Source organism: Ursus americanus, chromosome 17, assembly GCF_024610735.1.
Source record: "Ursus americanus isolate L20-20 chromosome 17, mUrsAme1.1.p, whole genome shotgun sequence".
Classification (NCBI taxonomy): domain Eukaryota; kingdom Metazoa; phylum Chordata; class Mammalia; order Carnivora; family Ursidae; genus Ursus; species Ursus americanus.
In genome coordinates this window covers 50,983,557-51,002,416 of record NC_142143.1, presented here as the reverse complement: position 1 = coordinate 51,002,416, position 18,860 = coordinate 50,983,557, and the positions used below count along the sequence as shown (strand labels likewise).

Sequence of the window (18,860 nt, the reverse complement as noted above, 5' to 3'; positions counted from 1 at the left end):
TGAAGGCTGGGGGTAGTTCCAAGGACACCGCAAGAAATCACCGCAGATAATGTTGCACTTGTACGTATCAAATGTGTATTTGAAACCCACTTTCATCTCTTCTGTACGTTGCCCTTGATGAAAAACAGCTGCAGACTTGGATTATCTGCAAGGACAGAAGTGCATTATTTGAAGGTTTGATGATACCAGCACATCTTCATGTAATCAAATCAGAGTTTATAAATATGTCTAGGCAGAACGGAGGGGAAGCCATCACTCTCACACCTCGGGGCTACAGAGGTCCCCCTGAGGGAGATCCATTTCTGGCTGTCACCTGAAGCAAAGGTGGGGGTGGTTTCCTGGAGGCCATGGCATCAAAGCAGTAAATTCCGCTGAGACACAACCATAACCAGACTGCTTTCCCTCCTATCTGCACCCTGACTCCATCCAAACATTCCGTTTAGCTTGGTGGACCTCCTTAAATATTTTATTTCAATCATCCTGGAAACATTAAAAAAAAAAAAAAAAGGCACAGCGACAGAAGAGCAAGGCTTACGCATGACTGCAGGCCAGCAGCTCTCCCTGGCTGCTGGGGCACAAGTTCACAGCCCCTGACCCCTTCATCACACCTGCCACATTCCGTGTGAACACGTCAAACCCTCCAGCCTGCTTGATTAATCACCCTGCCCAAGAATCTGTGGAACAAAGTTCACATTACGGGAGAGCGGCACGAAGGGCCCTCCCGAGGTCAGGATGCAAGACCAAACAAAATTAACATGCCTGCCACATCCGCCATCTTGTAATCTGCTTCCAGTACTGTAATCCCCAAACGTCCAGACTGTGCATACCAAGAACATTCCTCTTCGATGTGGATCAAAACGGTTCACGTACAATGGGCTCTGAATCTTCCCCACCTCCAAGAAAACCATTAACCATGTCTACATGTCAAACTGCAGACACAAGCTCAAGTCAAGTCTCTGGGGACCTAGAGGTTTTAATGCTTCTACCATAAATGTTTCTTCACACATCATAAAGAGAAAATTTAATTTGACCTAAGAATAAGGAGTACATTGTTAACTTTCCAGTGATGTATTAACTCGTTTAGATCATGTAAAGGATACTACGATCCCCATTGCACTGAAGTGTTTCATAATCAGTTCAAGCGAATCGGTCTTCCACAAAAAATGAACTGGTAGGACTGGATGCACTTAAACTCATGAGATATATACTGTGTTTTATATTACCACGGGATTACTCTTCATTTTGATTTCAGAACCTACGGTGAATATCTCAAGGGAGGTCTCCTACACATTTCACTTAGAAGAGATTCAGAGAGATGGTGTGAGGGACTTGGGATCGCATAGCTCTTGCCTGGGCTGGGCTGAGAGAAGTCATCACGCTACTGTTTTCCTCTCATAATTGATTTTTTTTAACACTCTATGCAATAAACCTCCTAATTCTCTCAAATACTTTACCACAAAGGCTTCACCACAAGATTATTTTACACTATAGATCCCCTAATTCTCTCAAAACTTCACTCAAAAAAAAAAAAACTTCACCACAAAGATTTGCATCATAGATTATGTGACTATTATTACAGATTTGTTCATTTCAAAGCATACATTTCTAGACTCCTGACAGAATGGGAAGTTGGATAACCAGGATATTTCATGTTCTGGTCATTTACACTCCTGTTGTCTGGGGAGAATAATTATAAACCAGAGAAATGCATATGATTTAGGAGTAAGGATTAAAAAGGATGGGGACAGTTTCTTACTTTTAGAAATTCAGCAATCAGGCTCAGAGTGGCTACTGGGCTCAGAGTACACTCGTGGGTAAGAGTGCACACACTGATTGTTTAAGAGTGACACAAAAATACACATTAATCTTAGGAACATAAGGAGTGATTCCTAAATTAAAAATAAGGAAAAAGAATCATTGTGGTTTGCAGGCCAGTAGGATTTGTCGTGGCAAGACTGATTCATCAAACAATAATCAAATGAGTACTCTGTGCACAAAATACTTCTGCATGTAGTTTTCACTTAATCTTTATACCTGTCTTCTAAGGCTTTCTATGTCTGTTACTGGTGATGAAGCTGGGCATCAGTGAAGAGCCTTGTTGAAATCACAGACGCCGTTACGTGACAAAGCTGAGATCAGAAGAAACACACATCTCATTGCAACCCTTGAAAAACAGACCACCAGTATTTAGGAATCTGATAAATGTCAGCATTTCCACCCCTCCTTAAAAGTTAACATTTTGAACTCTCTGTACCATTCTTGTAACATGAAAATATGAAACTATTTCAGAACAAAAAAGTCAACCTGCTGTTCCCCACTGGCTTGAGCAGGAAAACAGGACACGGTTTTCATGAAAGGGCAAGGAGGTGATGAAGACAGGGTGTAGCGGAGGCATGGGAAGGCAAAGAGCTGTGACAGGTTTCAGGGGAAGGCGGGGCGGAGAGTACTGTGTGGTAATGATCAGATGGCATACAAATATTGGTTCTCTCTTTCATTTAGTCAACAAATCGCGATTCAGTATCTCCTCCGTGCTGGGTACAACACAAATGACTAAGGCAAGGAGCCTGCCCTCCAGGACTCAGTCGGGAAGGGGAAAGAGAGAAGGTAACCAGCAATACAATAGCATCGGCTCAGAGCCATGCTACAGGCTTCTACGGCGCACTTCCACAGCGCGAGCATGGAGGACTGACACCCGCCGCTGGGAGAGGCAGGGGATGCTTCCTAGAGGACGTGACATGTATGCTGGGGTCTCAAAGCACGATGAGCAGTCTCCCTGGCAGAGGGCAGGGGAAGGGCCACGCAGCAGAGCATATGTCCAAAGGCATGCAGGTCAGGGAGATCAAGGTGTGGCCCAGAAATGGAAAGTGGTTCTCTGCCTACAGCCTGAGATGTGTGATGGTGTCAGCAGGGGCAGCAGAGAAACGGTGCAGGAGAGGTGGACGGTGACCCTAATTCTGGGTCTGCTGGGCACGGTCTGCATTCTGTACGGGGAGTGACACAGCCCACGATCAGATCACTTAGGTGGCTTCGTGGAAGATGGATTGGAGAAAGCCAGACAGGTGACAAGGAGGGCAGCTGTTATGAACTCTACTTGGAAGGACCTCACAGCCTGAAGGTCCCTTGTGACCCCCTAGTCTAGCGTCCCACCGTGTAAGTAACAAACCGAGGTCTGGAAAGGTTAAGAGACTTGCACAAAGTTACCCAGCCCGCAAGTCACAGAGCTGGGACGGGAATGAGGATCTTCTGCGGCTGCTGCAGGACCCCGTCCCCCTGCCTAGACTGCCAAAGAGAATGAGAGCTCTAAAGCCTGGGCTTCCCAGAGCGGCTACAAGTTTATTTGCTTGAAAAAAACAACAAAGGTTAGAGAGCAACAGCTGGTAAAAGAGCGAAGAAATGTTTTTACATTGGGTTTGGATTCCTGCTGTCATTATGTACCAGAGTAACTGAGCTTAGATATTGAGTAAAGCAAACTAAATAGACAAGGGAATTGAGGGAAAGTGCATAGCCACTTTATAAATCGGCCAAACTAATCAAACCCGGACTGTTCACACACGCCAAAATTCAAAGACGTGAGCAAAGTCCTTTTTGAGTAGCCTGGATCAACTTTCTCCTAAGAGCAGAGGATCACTACTTTAGCCGTGTTGTCTAAAAAGAAAGCCACTTGGCAAGAAAATATTTCATCCACAGAACTACTATTCATGCCGTCAGTCCCCAAAGATGCCCAAAGTAACCTCGCATGACTGCCACTGTCACTGAACTGAGACTGGAAGCCAAATGCCCTAGCCCTGGAATTTGAGGACAGGAAGTACCTTCTCTTTTCCAGAAAAATCAAATCTCGAGGTGAAGCAAAAATGCTCAAGATCTGAAAAACCAAATAGCCCCCTAGAGCCCACTCATAATTTTCACTCCAAAGAGGGTGATCTACACGGAGAACTTATTTTCAGGACGGAAGCAGATTTTCTGACGCCCGCATCTTTCCCAAAGGGCCCTCGAGACTTCGTATCATCTGTGTGAAGCAGTAGGGTATCAGCAGGATCTTGGGGCTGCCTTCCTCCTCATGACTGAGCCCCCATTTTGAGTTCAAGTGAGTAGCGGGCCTAGGAAGAGAGGTGTCTGTGTGATCCAACACCCCATTTCATATTGTACCTACCAACCCATTAAGAGAAACAGAGCGCATCACGTCTTCGATTGGTTACAGATGGGAGAGAAACAGCCACAATAATAAATTCACGGAGGTGGAGTGTGTCGTCACACATGGAGCCAGGATGTGTGATCCAGAAGGTGTGTGGGGGGGGAGTTAATACCATATGTCGTTTGACTGCCGTGGGCCTGCTCCCATGTCAATAGCAACACGTTCCTCCAACACAGCTGCGGCACCATCCCGGATGCCACAGCACTGCGCCAAGCCGGCAGGACTCTTACCAGGTACTGAAGTCGCTGGCGCTCGGTCTCGGGGGTAAATTCTGAAGACATGGGGATGATCTCTCCATTTCTGATGATTATGGCCCTGAAACAGTCAAAAAAAAAATGTATCGTCAGTAGCCAACCTCCTCAGTACCTCAATTCTGTGATAACTCCACGGCTTGGCTCAGAGCACGCGCGACGGGCGCCTGGGTGGCTCAGTCGGTTAAGCGTCCGACTCGATTTCGGTTCAGGTTGTGATCTCAGGGTTGTGAGAATGAGCCGCATGTTAGGCTCCGCACAGAGTCCGCCTGAGATTCTCCCTCTCCTCCCCACTTGCACGCACTTGTACACTCTCTCTCCCTCTCAATAAATAAATAGAATCTTAAAAAAAAAAAAAAAAAGAACACATGTGAAATGCCCAAGGGACACATTTTCCTCTAACCTGCATGGCAACGTTCACTGCTACCAACTGTGAATCCCTCACCATATTACAGGTATCTTTACCCGAAGAACATGACATTCTGGTTAGCTTACGTTAACTTTTTCTGCCAGCTGGAACTGCCCCTAGGTGGTGGGCCAGCACCAACCATCCCACTTGGCACATAATAGATGCTCAGTGGATAAATGGATCAATAGAATGATGGAAATTGAGGCTTACTCTAGACTAGTGCTCTCCAATAGAACTTTCTGTGATAACAGAAATATTTTAATCTGTGTAATCTAATATGGTTAGCCACATGTGGGTAACGAGCATCTAAATTATGGTTCGTGCAGCTGCGAAAAGGGGTCTAAAAGAAAACCAGTGGGAGCTATGAGAAAATGGGAAATTTCAGGGGAGCGGACTGGGAAGAAGATGTAATATTTGTATTGTTTCTTTTATTATGATGGCAAAAATAGGACAAATTAAAAGTTCCTTCTTATAAATCCAGAGTCACTTATGAAATGCAACCCCCCCTCCCAAGAAAGGTGATATCCACCATTCACAAATTGGTGCGTTCATTCAAATGGTCTCTGTCCTAATTCATCAACTAAGACTAACTCCCCGAATGAGGGAGTAGGGGTTTGATAGAGGATGGAGAGACTTGGAGAGCTTGAAAGGAAGGTCGAGGTTAGAGCCTAATCTCAAAGTAGCACGAAGGGCCCTGAGAACCAGGGAATAAGGTCAAAAGTCATTAGGCAATAAATTCCAAAGGCAACCTTCTATTTCAAAATTTTGCTTAGAGCTAGTTTTCACTCTTTTTCTTCCCCTTTTCTACATGGTCCCTGAATTCCAGCTTCCAGGCTCCAACTAGGAAAGTTGGCTATCTGGGAAGGAAGTAAAAGATAATGAGTCAGGGGAGGAAGGTAGAGAGGACAGAAGACAGTGTCAGAGACCACGGAGGAGGGTGTGCGGGGAGGAGCCAACGCTCCTCGCTCCAACGCCATCAGGCCACGGAAGCAAGCTACTCTTATAGGACCTACGTGCGAGGTCAGCAGCCTTGTCCTCTTAGTTTGCTCTTATATTCCAAGTGCTTAGCCTGCCACACAGCAGGAGCCCCATAACTATTTGTTGAATACGAGAACAGTTGAGAGAACTCAGGAGATGTTTTTACCTTGAATTCGAGGCAATAAGACAGAGGCAGCAGACGCTCACGTGCACAAGTAAAGTGGGGTTGACTTCAGAGCCAAGAGGGGCTTCACCTAGAAAGGTACCTGCTCCCTCTGCTATCCTGTTCTCTTCTCTTCCTGACCAGGGTGAGTCCAACCATCACTTCCCACGGCGGGCCTTCCCTCCATAAGTTACTCCCTCCCTGTAGCCTCAACCTCTCTTTCCTACGGCTCTCTGCCCAAAGGCCCACAGTTCAAACCTATGCTCAGAACACTTTCCGTTTACAATCAAACAAAACAGAACAAACACTGATACTCTCCTAATCCAAAACCCACCTGTCAGGGCCTGTTTTCTTTTCTCCCCTACTGAGATAATAATCGACATTTAGGGGCTGTACTTCCTTCCCTTCCTCTGGACCAGCTACTCCTCTCGAGAGTCCGTCAGCCCAGGAGAATGCCTTCTCTTGCCTTCCTGCTTTACCTCCGAGGCCCCTTCTCTGGGGTACTGTGGTGTGTATGCCACAGCCTTCCCAATCCTCAGCACGACGGCTGCTCCCATGGCTTCTCTAACTACCTGAGCACATTTTCTGGCCAGAGCCTGAGTCCTTGCCTCTCAATCTCCATCCAGCACACAATGCCTGGCCTGTGACAGACACAGTGACTGCTGAGGGGTTAATGACTATGTGGATGAAGAGCGAGTGAGCTACACTTGGGTGGGTCGGCAGATGTACCCAGAGCCAAGGCGTTGAAGAAAGCTTTTCCTAGTAACAACATTATTGTCTCTAATTGTCTAACTGTATACAGTCTGGACCTTTAAACATCCATATGCCTTTTCATTGGTTTTACAAAAAGACAATGAACATAAAAAGATGCCATTCTGGCTAGGCTGCCACTAAAAAAGTGACTTGAGAGATGAAGGCAAATGAGGCAGAACCCTTGTCCTTGGGGAGCAGGAGGGAGGGAACACAGCCAAGGGAGCAGCCACCACTACGTTTACTCTGTTTCTTAAATCTCAAATTCACACACAGTGAGGTATCAGCCTTCAATTCCCATACTCACTGCTGGGCTAACTCTAGCTTAATTACTTTCTTTAATAGATCTTTATATCAAATCCATCTATGTGCAGAACATTCTTCATTTCTGTTTGAACTACCAAGTTCTTCCTTTATGAGATACCCATGGATTAAAGATGACAGCATGGTTGGCAGTCAGACTTTCCAGTCCCTAAATCATGATGTCTCCTCCTATGTGCTTCCTGGCTTCCTTTTGATCTTTCACTCTTTCATCCCTCTGATCTCGGGATCAATGTGTCAGAGTCCTGGGCTCCAATCTGGAGCAGGGCAGTGAGAGGGAATGGGTTTCAAAGGGAATAGCGTGTGTGTGAAGGCTGACAAATCTTGCACTAAACAACCAATAAACTGGAGAACTGCTTTAAAGCTACATTCTGTCATCATAGGATTCTTGGATACTTCATATCTTCTACTTCATTATTTTATGAGCTGTTTTTCCTAAGGAAAACTATTTAAGACAAAACCCAAAGAAAAGCTGTGGCAGCAGTAAGCATCAAGGAGAATGAGGCATCTGCCCTGGCCTTTCTTCTGGACCCTCAGATCTGGATGTATAGATAGGACTATGGTCAGATTTTGGATGACATTCCATTTCCTTACCCAGAGACTGGCCAAAGATTCAGTGAGGAGGTTCCTAGGGTTGGGTAATTTAATCAACTGGCAACCACTTCCTACCTGGTATCTCCTACCATACAGAGGGGTGGTTTCTAAGCATAATCCCCAAAGTTAACACCAGCCTTTCATTCACAGAGACTGAAACTGAAATCCACACGCTTTCATTTCTTGTCCAGCATAATAGATGGAGCCTTATTTGTGATATGGTGAAGGGTAGATCTAATGTGTTCTTAGGAGTCCACTGCAAGGATGGGAGAAGAAAAGGGAAAGCAAAGACATTAACAGTTTTTTAAACGTTCTCCCACCCTCCCCAAACATTAGCTACATGAGAGGATAAAAGCAGTTTATTGCTAATTGATGAGAATTTTGAGTTCAAGAGAATAATTTCTGGAAAACCTTGCCACTTCTATCCTCTAATGTCACAATTTGGAGTAAAAAAGACCAATTTTTTTGTTCCCCAAGTTAGTCAAGAGAAAAATAAGGGGTCAAAGAAGATGCTCGTTTCAAATATTCACTTGATTCTACAACTTCTGTTAAGGGGATCACACCAACTCCTGTGCAATCCCACCTCAGAGCAGGCTTGACACTCTCCAAGAGGCATCTGACAAACAAGCAAAGGGAAAAAAAGGGGTAAAAGATATGATCAGGCAACTGACAGAAGGGAAAATGCAAATGTTCAATAAACACATGAAGAGACGCTCGATCTCACTAGTCCAGGAAAATGCAAATTAAAGTAAAAATAACATATAACTTTTGCTCATCAGATTGGCAAACGTTTGCTGAAAAAATTAAGGGGTAGTAGTTCTCATAGGGTGAGAGGAAAAAGCCATTCTCATAATTAATGGGAATGTAAACGGTTATACCTTTCAATCTATTATAATGACGCAGTCGATGGGTCAGTTATCCTACTTAAGGGACTATATCTTAAAAAAATAGAAGACTCAGTACGTAGGATATACAGACAAGAATTCATACTTGACATATTTGTTGCAGCAAAGACTGGAAATAGCCTCACTGTCTGTCAAAAGGGGAAATACTGAATGGATTAGTTTATAATCCAGAAGATATTATTATACAGTCAAAAAAAAAAAAAAAAAGAGTTAAGTACATTCTGTGACCTGGAGGGATCCATGATGTACTGTTAAGTGAGAAAAGCAAGTTTCAGAGTAATATGTGGTTTAAGCCCACTTTTGTAAAACAAAAACTACACACAGATACCCCCATATATGAGGACTCTGATCCGAGGCCAAAACCCGGTGTGCTCCTTCAGAAGCCACCCCGGCAGTTACCAGGCAGACCCCCACCAAACTGGGTCCCCAGCCAGTGCACTGCAGTCTCCGCAGAGAGCCTCCCCCTTCCCCACCAGCCACATTTATGAGCAAATCTGCCTTCCCAGCCCCGGCAGCTCCATGGGAATCCTGGCTCCAGCACTTTTCTCCATTCTCACTCAGTACTTTTCCACTTAGAATCCTTCCCCGTCTCACCTCCTCCCCGCACTGCACCATCCCCTGGTTTAAAAGACAGAGGCCTTTTGTCCAGAGCTCCTCAGCAGTGAGAAGATTCCCTCCTGTCTGTGTTCCATGCCAACTGACCCTCGCCAGCCCAGGTGCCCTTCAGTGGGGAAAACGGAACCCTGGGGGGCTGGCACTTTTCTTTTTCATTGCCTCTTGCCTGCAGGATCACAGGAAGTGAATAAAGGCTGACTGCTACCGTCTGGCTCATTGCCTTCATTGGACCACCGTGACACCTGGCTGCTTGACTGGATAAAAATACGTTTGATTGAGCAGGGAAAAAGGTACAGAAGTGGGAGAGTTAATTTTTCCTCATATATCTTTTTGTTATTTGACTGCTACCAGGAACGTATGTCCCTTCTGTTTGCCCAGAGTTGGCCAAATATTCACAGAAGACCTAAAGTCCTACTGAGTGCAGATTCATCTCTGTTCCACTACCAGTCTTTGTAAACCCTGTGTGCCCCAAGCACTAGACCACAGACTCTACCCAGTGGCCCAATCACACGTCAGAGGTCATCAGTCAGAGTTCAGGTGTGATGGCAGAGGGATCCCATAGCTGTCAGGAGCCGCTAACTGAGAAACCAGTGGCTGGATTTTGTTATGAAAGTAAGAACTGGTTAAGCCTCAAAATGTCTTTGTTGTAAGACATTTTATTTTATTTTTTTAAAGATTTTATTTATTTATTTGACAGAGATACAGACAGCCAGCGAGAGAGGGAACACAAGCAGGGGGAGTGGGAGAGGAAGAAGCAGGCTCATAGCGGAGGAGCCTGACGTGGGGCTCGATCCCATTACGCCGGGATCACGCCCTGAGCCGAAGGCAGACGCTTAACCGCTGTGCCACCCAGGCGCCCCTGTTGTAAGACATTTTAAAATGTCATTTAAAAATGACACTTGGAGAATCACAGGGCAAATGCAGGAAGACTTTTGTCAGCACTCCCTTTCTGTAACCCTCAGGAAGCCTAGACACGCACGCTCCGCCAGGCACGTGCCCAGGCAGATGGCCTCGCAGCCCCTCCGCCGCCTCAAGGTAAATCCTTTGCCTCAAAACCAAACAAAATCCTCAAGTTCCCAGTCACATGACTTTGCAAATAGATGCCATATAGACATGGTATGAGGACAACTAGTATGTATGTAATTGTCAGCTTCAATAGAAGGCTTTCTCCAAGTGGCACAAAGAGTGGGAAAAATGGATATACACATATAAATTTGTATTTATAAATACAGACTTCATACATGTATACATATATGTACCCCTATGTAAGTACACAAGCATGTACACACACACACACCTCTCCAAGTTTAACACGGCACACTCTATAGAGCAGAAATGGAAAAGAAATACAAAATCTCTGGGCTCCTGCACGTAAAAAGCAGGTCATGGTGTCCAGCAGTCCAGTTTCCATGGAGTAAGAGGTATGAAAAGTCTCCCAAGCAAAACAAAAGTGAGGGATCAAGCTCACTCCTAAAGTCAGAATTGAAACTAAGTTGCCTCGTCCTGCCATCCCTGGATTTCTTCTTTTGTCTGAGGCATGGGGACAGCCAGCCACCAAAGAAAGTGCTTTGAGGCTCATGTTTGAAAGAGTCACAACAACACAGAACTTCATTCCAATCTCTCATTGTTAAGAGGTCAGCCAGCCCGGCAGCATGGAACCCAGCCACGTGTGTCATTAAGTATGCATAAATGTATGACACACGAATATGCAGGAGGAAGGTTCTGCACTATCTGCCCTCTCTGGGTTGTTGTAAGTTCTGACAGTTGACCCAGGGGTGATAATGTGAAACCAGAGCACGAACTAACCAATACTGTGGGGTGATGGCTAACTGCCGAACCCTCTCCCAGCTCTGACAGTCCATGGCATTGGAGGGATGCACGTGCGTGTGCACTACCTGTGGTCCTGAGGACACACGTTATGGCAGAAATGGAACTGGCCTGGGAATCAGAATTTGTAGGTGCCAGCCCCACCTCATGCCCGTCTGTGGCTCTGGGTCTTGGTGTCCTTGCCTAGAAAAAGGGGAGATAGGACCAGATCGTTTCTCAGGCGTCTTTCAAGTCTAAATTTAAACGATTCTGAAAATAAGCCTCAGGTATGTGGGGTAGAGAAATAGGGACAAACTGGTACAGTGACTGCTTTTCTCCTCAGGAGGTGGCAATCACCACAATTTAGATTCTAATAAATATAAACCAATACCGAAGTGCGAGGCTGGGAGATGTCACCCTTAGTGCATCTATTAAATCATAAGGGACAAGGAGCCCATTATCGAGCAAGCCCCCCAATGTAATTTCACTGTTGTCACCAGTCCCCTTGGAACGCAGAGCTGCAAACAAAAGGCATCTTCCACACTGTTAAGAGTATTCATGAGATGCCCTGATTCCATTACACACTTTTTCAGCTGAAAGTGATTCGAAACGCAACATTAAACTGCACATTTCCAGAATGGAGGAGAAAATCTGATACAAGGTGACAAAGAGAAACCATTCGGAAAACCCTTTCTGACAGTGTATATCAATTCCAAAGTACAGGGAGGAGGCATCCATTTTGTCAAAAAGCATCAGACCTTGTGAGTCCTGTTCGGGTGCAGCAGAAGCGTCTGTCTCCTTCAAAGATATTAGAAATGTGTCGACGGAAAAGAAAGCAGGGCAGCTGATGGAACAAGCAGGGGTGACCACCGTCAGAGGACAGCCAGGCTGTCGAGGCTAATTAGAGGTGCCAGAAAATAGCTGAAGGGAAAAAATAATCCCACGAGCCTGGAATTAGTTTGGGTGTGTTTCTAGTCATTCCGTTTTCAGAATGGATACTGAAGAAAAAGTTTGCAAATACGATGATTCATTTAACAGAGCCTCAAGCACACAGTGGAGTTTCCCAGCAAAAATATTCAGAGAAATGGTCAGGAGGAAAAAACCACTGATCTTTAAGTAGCAGCACAAATAAGTGACCATTTGTAGAGCAATAACTGAATCGGATGTTCCTTGGTTTTCTTACAACCAGCCCAGTCTGTATTCCTACCACCCAGAATAATTTCTCAATGTCATAATTCTGCCACTTTCTACAAACATCTTGCTTTACCAGCAACGTTCATGAAACCCAACGCACCAGCACAACATTTCCCAAAGTAAAAGCCTCAGAGTCATTAAAGAAAACTTTTTGACGTCATTATTTCTTTAAAAAAAAAATGACAAGGGGTCCATCTATAAATGAACAGTGGGGTTATTTGTTCTACTTAAAAAAAAAAAAAAAACCAAAAAACTATACTCCCTGCTTAGCAGGGAGCCTGCTTCTCCCTCTCCCTCTCCAAATCATAAATACATACATACATACTATAATCCACACTTCATAAAGTTCATCCAATTAAAAAGTGTGCAATTCAGTGGTTTTTAGTAAATTCACAAGGTTGTCCAACCATCACTACTATATAATTCCAGAACATTTTTATCACTTCAGAAAGAACCCCTCACCCTACCAGTACCCATTAGCAGTCACTCCCCATTCCCCCACCTTCCCTCATTCCTGGCAACCACAGACCTACTTTGTTTCTATGGATTTGCCTATTCTGGATATATCATATAATGAGATCATATAACATACAGCCTTTTCTGGATATATCACATAAATGAGATCATATAACAATACAGCCTTTTCTGGATATATCATATAATGAGATCATATAACATACAGCCTTTTCTGGATATATCATATAATGAGATCATATAACATACAGCCTTTTCTGGATATATCATATAATGAGATCATATAACATACAGCCTTTTCTGGATATATCATATAACTGAGATCATATAACATACAGCCTTTTCTGGATATATCATATAAATGAGATCATATAACATACAGCCTTTTCTGGATATATCATATAATGAGATCATATAACATACAGCCTTTTCTGGATATATCATATAAATGAGATCATATAACATACAGCCTTTTCTGGATATATCATATAAATGAGATCATATAACATACAGCCTTTTCTGGATATATCATATAATGAGATCATATAACATACAGCCTTTTCTGGATATATCATATAAATGAGATCATATAACATACAGCCTTTTCTGGATATATCATATAAATGAGATCATATAACATACAGCCTTTTGTGCCCAGTTTCTTTCATTTAACATAACGTTTACAAGGGTCATCCTTGTTGTAGCACGCAACAGTATTTTATTCCTTTTTATGGCTAAATGAATATTCCACTGTATAGATATACCACCTTTTGTTTACCCATTCATCAGTTGATGGACATTTGGGTTGTTTCCACTCTGGCTATTGTAATTAACACTGCTATGAACGTTCATTTACAAGTTTTTGTGTGATTATGCTTTTAATTCTCTTGGCTATACGCCTAGGAGTGGAACTGCTGAGTCACACGGTAACTCTGTTTAATTTTCTGAGGAGCTGCCAATTGGTTTTCCAAAGTGGCTGCACCATTTTCCATTGCCAATGCTGGGTTTTAAAATTTTCTCTTCAAGTACCACAGAGTTCAAACTAAATTTACTTCTGAAAATCCCACAGTCATTTCTCATTTTACACAGTTTTAAAAGCACTTTGCTGGAAAGTTCTGCCTGTATGCTTAGATGTCATTGCACACATGGAACACTTAAAGGTCATTTTCCATTTGCATCAGAGGGTATATATCTGGTTCTTCTCAAGTGAAGGGTCAATACGATAATCCACAGCAATGCACAGCCCCCCAGCACAAATGTATACAAACATTTCTCAAGCCCCAAAACGGGCACATTTTCCTCCCTATATCAAATAGCTAGACTGGGTGACGCAACGGAAGGAATTTATTTTTTTCTCTACTATAGTCATTTTTGGAGTAGGATGGCTCCCCCTTCCTTTTTTAAAAATCAATGATGACTACAACAGCTTAGGGTTCGTGTGCCAAGGCAGGTAGGGCAGGCAGCCTTTACTAATGCTCTGCAATAGTCATACCAAGGTTAGAGTTGTGTCCAATTCTGACCTCTTCACTTTAAAAAGGCAAAGCAATGGAGCAAACGAACAGAATCCGAAGGAGAGAAATAAAAACAAGTCAAGGGGGTGGAAAATAGATGCTTTGAAGGAAATTAAAGCAACTGTGGTATTTCAGCCTGAAGGAAAGAATGAGGAATGATTCGATCACACTCTCCCTTCACACAATTTGAAATGGTTTTATTCATAGAATGGTGGGTGACCAGTTCTTCATGCTCAGAATAAAACAAACAAGAGGAAATTCTATTTAAATCAAATCAGTAAGATTCTATGGTTGGAAACGGGAAAAGAGTTTTCAGATCTTCACAATATGCACTGATCGAAGCCCATGAGTCTCCACCCCCGGAATTCAAAAGGACACGAGGGAGCTGGGTGTACAGTCGGCTGCCAAGAGTCCTGAGGCATCCTTCACTGTTTTTCTTTATGATGCGCTATAAATCAGGAACTACATCTGCTCTGTAAGGGCAGAGTCGGATCCATGAACAATCCATTCTAGACTGTGCAATGCATTGAGAAGGTCTTGCAACCGACACTGGGTAAGCAAACAGGACATCCTTGTTGCCACAGCCCCTGCTCAAAATGAAGCTGCATGACTTCACCTCGAAGGGCAGGTGGGCCTGCTTGTGGCCCGTGGTTAGGACAGAGGCCGGATGCCTTCCCTGTAGGCCTCCCTAGTTCTACCTACTCATAGTTACCCCACGCCAGTTCCTTATACAACAAAGGCTTGGGAAGCTCATCTCTCATTCACTGAACATAACCATCAGTTAGGTTTTGGGAGCCAGTCGAAGTGTGGTGGAAAGTAACCGGGGCTTGGAGTCCAAAGTCTAGTTCAAGCTGTGAACTAGCTATGCTGGGAAAATCAGCTCCTCTGTTACTTGATTTTCCCCATTTGAAAAATGGGTCAATACCACTCTCTCCAGATTAGATGAGTTTATGTGCAAAAGACGTTTAGTAGGGGCACCTGGGTGGCTCGGTCAGTTAGGCGACTGCCTTCGGCTCAGGTCATGATGCCAGGGTCTGGGGATCGAGTCCTGTATCGGGCTCTCTGCTCCTCGGGAAGCCTGTTTCTCCCTCTCCCTCTGCCCCTCCTCCAGCCTGTGCTCTCTCTCTCGCTCACTCACTCTGTCTCTCAAATAAATGAATAAAAAGTTTAAAAAAAAAAGACATTTAGTATAGTTTGGTGTTTTTTTTGCTTTTTGTTAAGTATAGTTTATTAATGATGCTGATTGAATCATTAAAGGAAATTCACATATCCCGAGCCAAACGTTTTAGTTACTTGGAACTGTGTTATTTTGTACAGTAACTGCCCACACTTGTGACCCTAAGGAACTGTATAAATGAAAAAATAAATTGTACTTAGGTGGCCTCACGTAGGCTTTAATGATAAAATGGCATGCTGATTTCCCATTGTCATTTTCATGTGTTCAGATACCTCCAGAATTCCAGAGAAAACAAGGGAGATAGATAGGGTAGTACTGGAACATTCCTGCTTCTCTTGATCACTAGCTTTAAAACCCCACCCTGTTCATTCATATTAATGCCATAATCTCAACATTTTTCTAAGCATATCTGTAATTTAAGATTTTATCTTGACAAAGATATGTAAAAGGTTCTCATGCCAAGTTCCCTTTCCTTACAAGAATCCTGCTTAACCCACAATTTACCTAAGGCTATTGGAATTGTCCAAATGAAAAATGAGAGTCTGGACTACGTCTATGGGAATAGATAGAAGTCTCAGAGATAAAATACATTAAAATTTTTTATTCTATCTGTATTTATCATATGTATATAATTTTTAAATATATCCTCCCGGGTAAAGGAAATGAAATGTCCGGGAATCCACTGAAGATCCCAACTTTGTCCCTGGAGGATGATGATGTCATTAATGGCAGGGAGACAGGAAAGAAGTCAATCTGGTGAAGAGGATACTGCATTTTGACTTTGCCTGTTGAATTCAGGGCATGTGCCTGATGCCCAGGTGGAGGGACTAGTAAGTACACAGCTGGAAATGTGGGTGGGCTGCTCAAGGATGAGGTCAGCCTTAGAAAAACAGACTTGGGAATAGTTATGTTTACATGGTCGTTGAAACTATGGAATTGAAACAAGTGCTCCAGGAAACGTAGATAGAAAAGGTGGGTGTAAACATTAAGTGAGAACACAGAAAGATGGCTCCATTCCCTCATTTACCTGGTGAACTCTTCACAGAATAAGTCAATGAACTGAAGTTGGCCTCCACAGTGTTCTCCGTGGAATGCTCTTAAGAGTGATAGTAGGCAACCACCAAAAAAATTCATGCTGAGGAGAGTCTGAAAAACACCTTCCTTTAAGAACACTGTTGCCCCTCAACAGCTTCCCTGATGGCTCTCATTGCACAGACGGGAAATCTCTTTGACATTTACAGGTGAAGAAACCTATTTTGGACTTTTATGTTTTTGCCATTTTGCAAATACTCAGACCAATAGTATGGAGTTAAGATCCCATTACTTCTGATGGGAAGGCCAAGGGTGGACAGTACCACCAACCTATCAGAAGTGTTCATAGAGCTGAAGCCCAGAATAGATTTATATTCACGGAACACGGTGAAGACAACGGAACTGGCCTGCCTTAGTTATATTTGAAAAATGGAGGCAATTGAGAAAGAGACTAATTGGCTGCTTGAGAGCAAAGGTGTGATGCTGACAGATGACAAAGCAGAAGCAGTACTATTTTATTGCTCTTTTACCTGTCAGATTGAGAAGGGGAAAATAGCCTTGAGAAAAACAAAAAACAAGCAAACAAACAAAAAATAAATAAAGCCCAAGATAGATGAAACCATTTCAGAAGAGAACTCTGCCACAATAAATGGGATCAAGTCCTCTGGCTTCAACAGATTACATCTTGGGGCCCTAAAGTCCTCAAAACTGAGGCTGTCATAGTTCTGTCAGGGATCTGGGAGGAAGTACAGTGAAGAAATGTGCCCAAGGATTGGAGATGAGCAACTCAGGTCGATTTTCAACGAGACGACAGATTCACTCAACAGAGGAGGGTGGCTTGGTATCACTCACTCTGGAGTAAGATTCTAGAGCAGACCCATAAAGAAACGGCTCAGGAAGGGCTAATAACAGAAAGCCCAGATCACTGGTGGTCTGCGTGGGCCCTCTAAGAGAGTAAAGCATGTCATTCCCAATGCTCCCCCATCGCTTTTTTGGTCCAAGTGAAAGAAACGCTGCAGGCAGAGTATCGATTGGGACTTCAGAAACCAACACAACCTTTCATAATCTTTTGGTGGACAACGAAGAATAGAAACTAGTGTAAGTAAAAATAAGCAAATTAAAAATGGTTGAGATGTCCACAAAATTTAAAGAGTTTCAGTCCATTAGACAGTGTCTGTGGTACAGTTCTGTGGTCGGGAAGGTCAGGGTGGGCTTAAGGATGCTCTCTTTATGGGGGGGGGGCAGGTAGTGAGCAGCTCTAGAGTGCATGGGTCTGCTCTGTTCTGAGTGGTGTCATGTGTGAACAGGGAAACATCACATGAACCGGGCCAGGGCCAGGGCCAGAGACCTGGATGATGAGGGGCTCACACCAGCTCTCTGGGCAATGTGTGAAGGAAGCCAGGGATGTTTATTCTGAATAAGATTTGTGGAGGATTACAATAGGTGCCTTCTAACGCCTGAAGGAGCACAAGTGGAAGACTAAGTCATCACACCTGGGTGGAAGGAATATGCCTTTCTTTTCTTAATCTTAATTATTTTTATTTTTAAAAACTACAAGTAACATACACTGCTCATGTAATAGAAAGTTTTGTTTTGTTTTTTGCTTTTACAGAAGTTTCACGAGGCAAACATGCAAAGACATATACCAAATAAATGTCTGAAGGAGAAGGTTATCATAACAAAGAAGACGTCCAGGCCAGGAAGTGCAGAGATTCTGCTGAGCTGGCTACACTAAAGAGTATCTCCGGAGAAACAGAAGGAAAAAGTAGGGGAGATGAGAGGAGGGTGGGTAGTTGAATTTCAGAGAAGCTGACTGACAGAGCTAGGGAAGAGATGATGACACGTGAAAAGCTAAAAACCTGTGGAACAGACTCTTCCAGGAACAGCAGCAACGAGAGGGAGAGACCAACAAGGACTTCTAACCATGAGCCAGTTGGATCTAGTTAAGCTAACTGGAGAGGTGGCTGGAATATCAGTAAAGATTTAACCAAAGCCAACGAGTATCTCCAAGGGGTCAAAGAAGAAAAATCTCCTCTTCCAGAGTTTACAAGGAACATGGGATGCTGTGACTGGTCCAGCTGGAAAATGAGGTCAGGGAGAGGATGGGTGATCAGAAAAAGCAACCCCAGTAGGAAGGCCTAAGAGAAAGACTGATGGCCAAATGGGGGCTATTGGGCACTGTCTGGTTCCTTTACGTACGTCCACAACTGAGTCATTCCAACCATGTGAGGTGCCTCAGCAAAAAGGCCTCTTATCCCTGCTCTCCCTCACACTCTGATAAGGTTCAGTTATCAGCCTGAATTCTCTGAGTATGGATGGGAGGGTAAAGGAAAAGAGAACATCACCAACAAAATAAGGAGCATGATTTTCAATAGATAAACCACTTTCCATTTTCCTTGGCCCAAAGTAGAAACTTAGCCACTTCGCATCTGTGAAAGAGTAGGCATGTCATTCCCATTTTTGACACAAGAATGTACAGGAAAGGGGG

At 43.8% G+C, this 18,860-nt stretch overlaps 1 protein-coding gene across 2 annotated transcripts in view; it reads right to left on the bottom strand.

The window, feature by feature from the left end:
* Positions 1–18,860, bottom strand: part of PPM1H (protein phosphatase, Mg2+/Mn2+ dependent 1H) — a 254,361-nt gene that overhangs the window by 90,684 nt on the left and 144,817 nt on the right. For both annotated transcript variants that reach the window (XM_087869003.1, XM_045789684.2), the window contains exon 5: positions 4,423–4,507. In XM_087869003.1, coding sequence (XP_087725129.1) covers positions 4,423–4,507 — 85 coding nt within the window. The remainder of the gene's footprint in view (positions 1–4,422; positions 4,508–18,860) is intronic.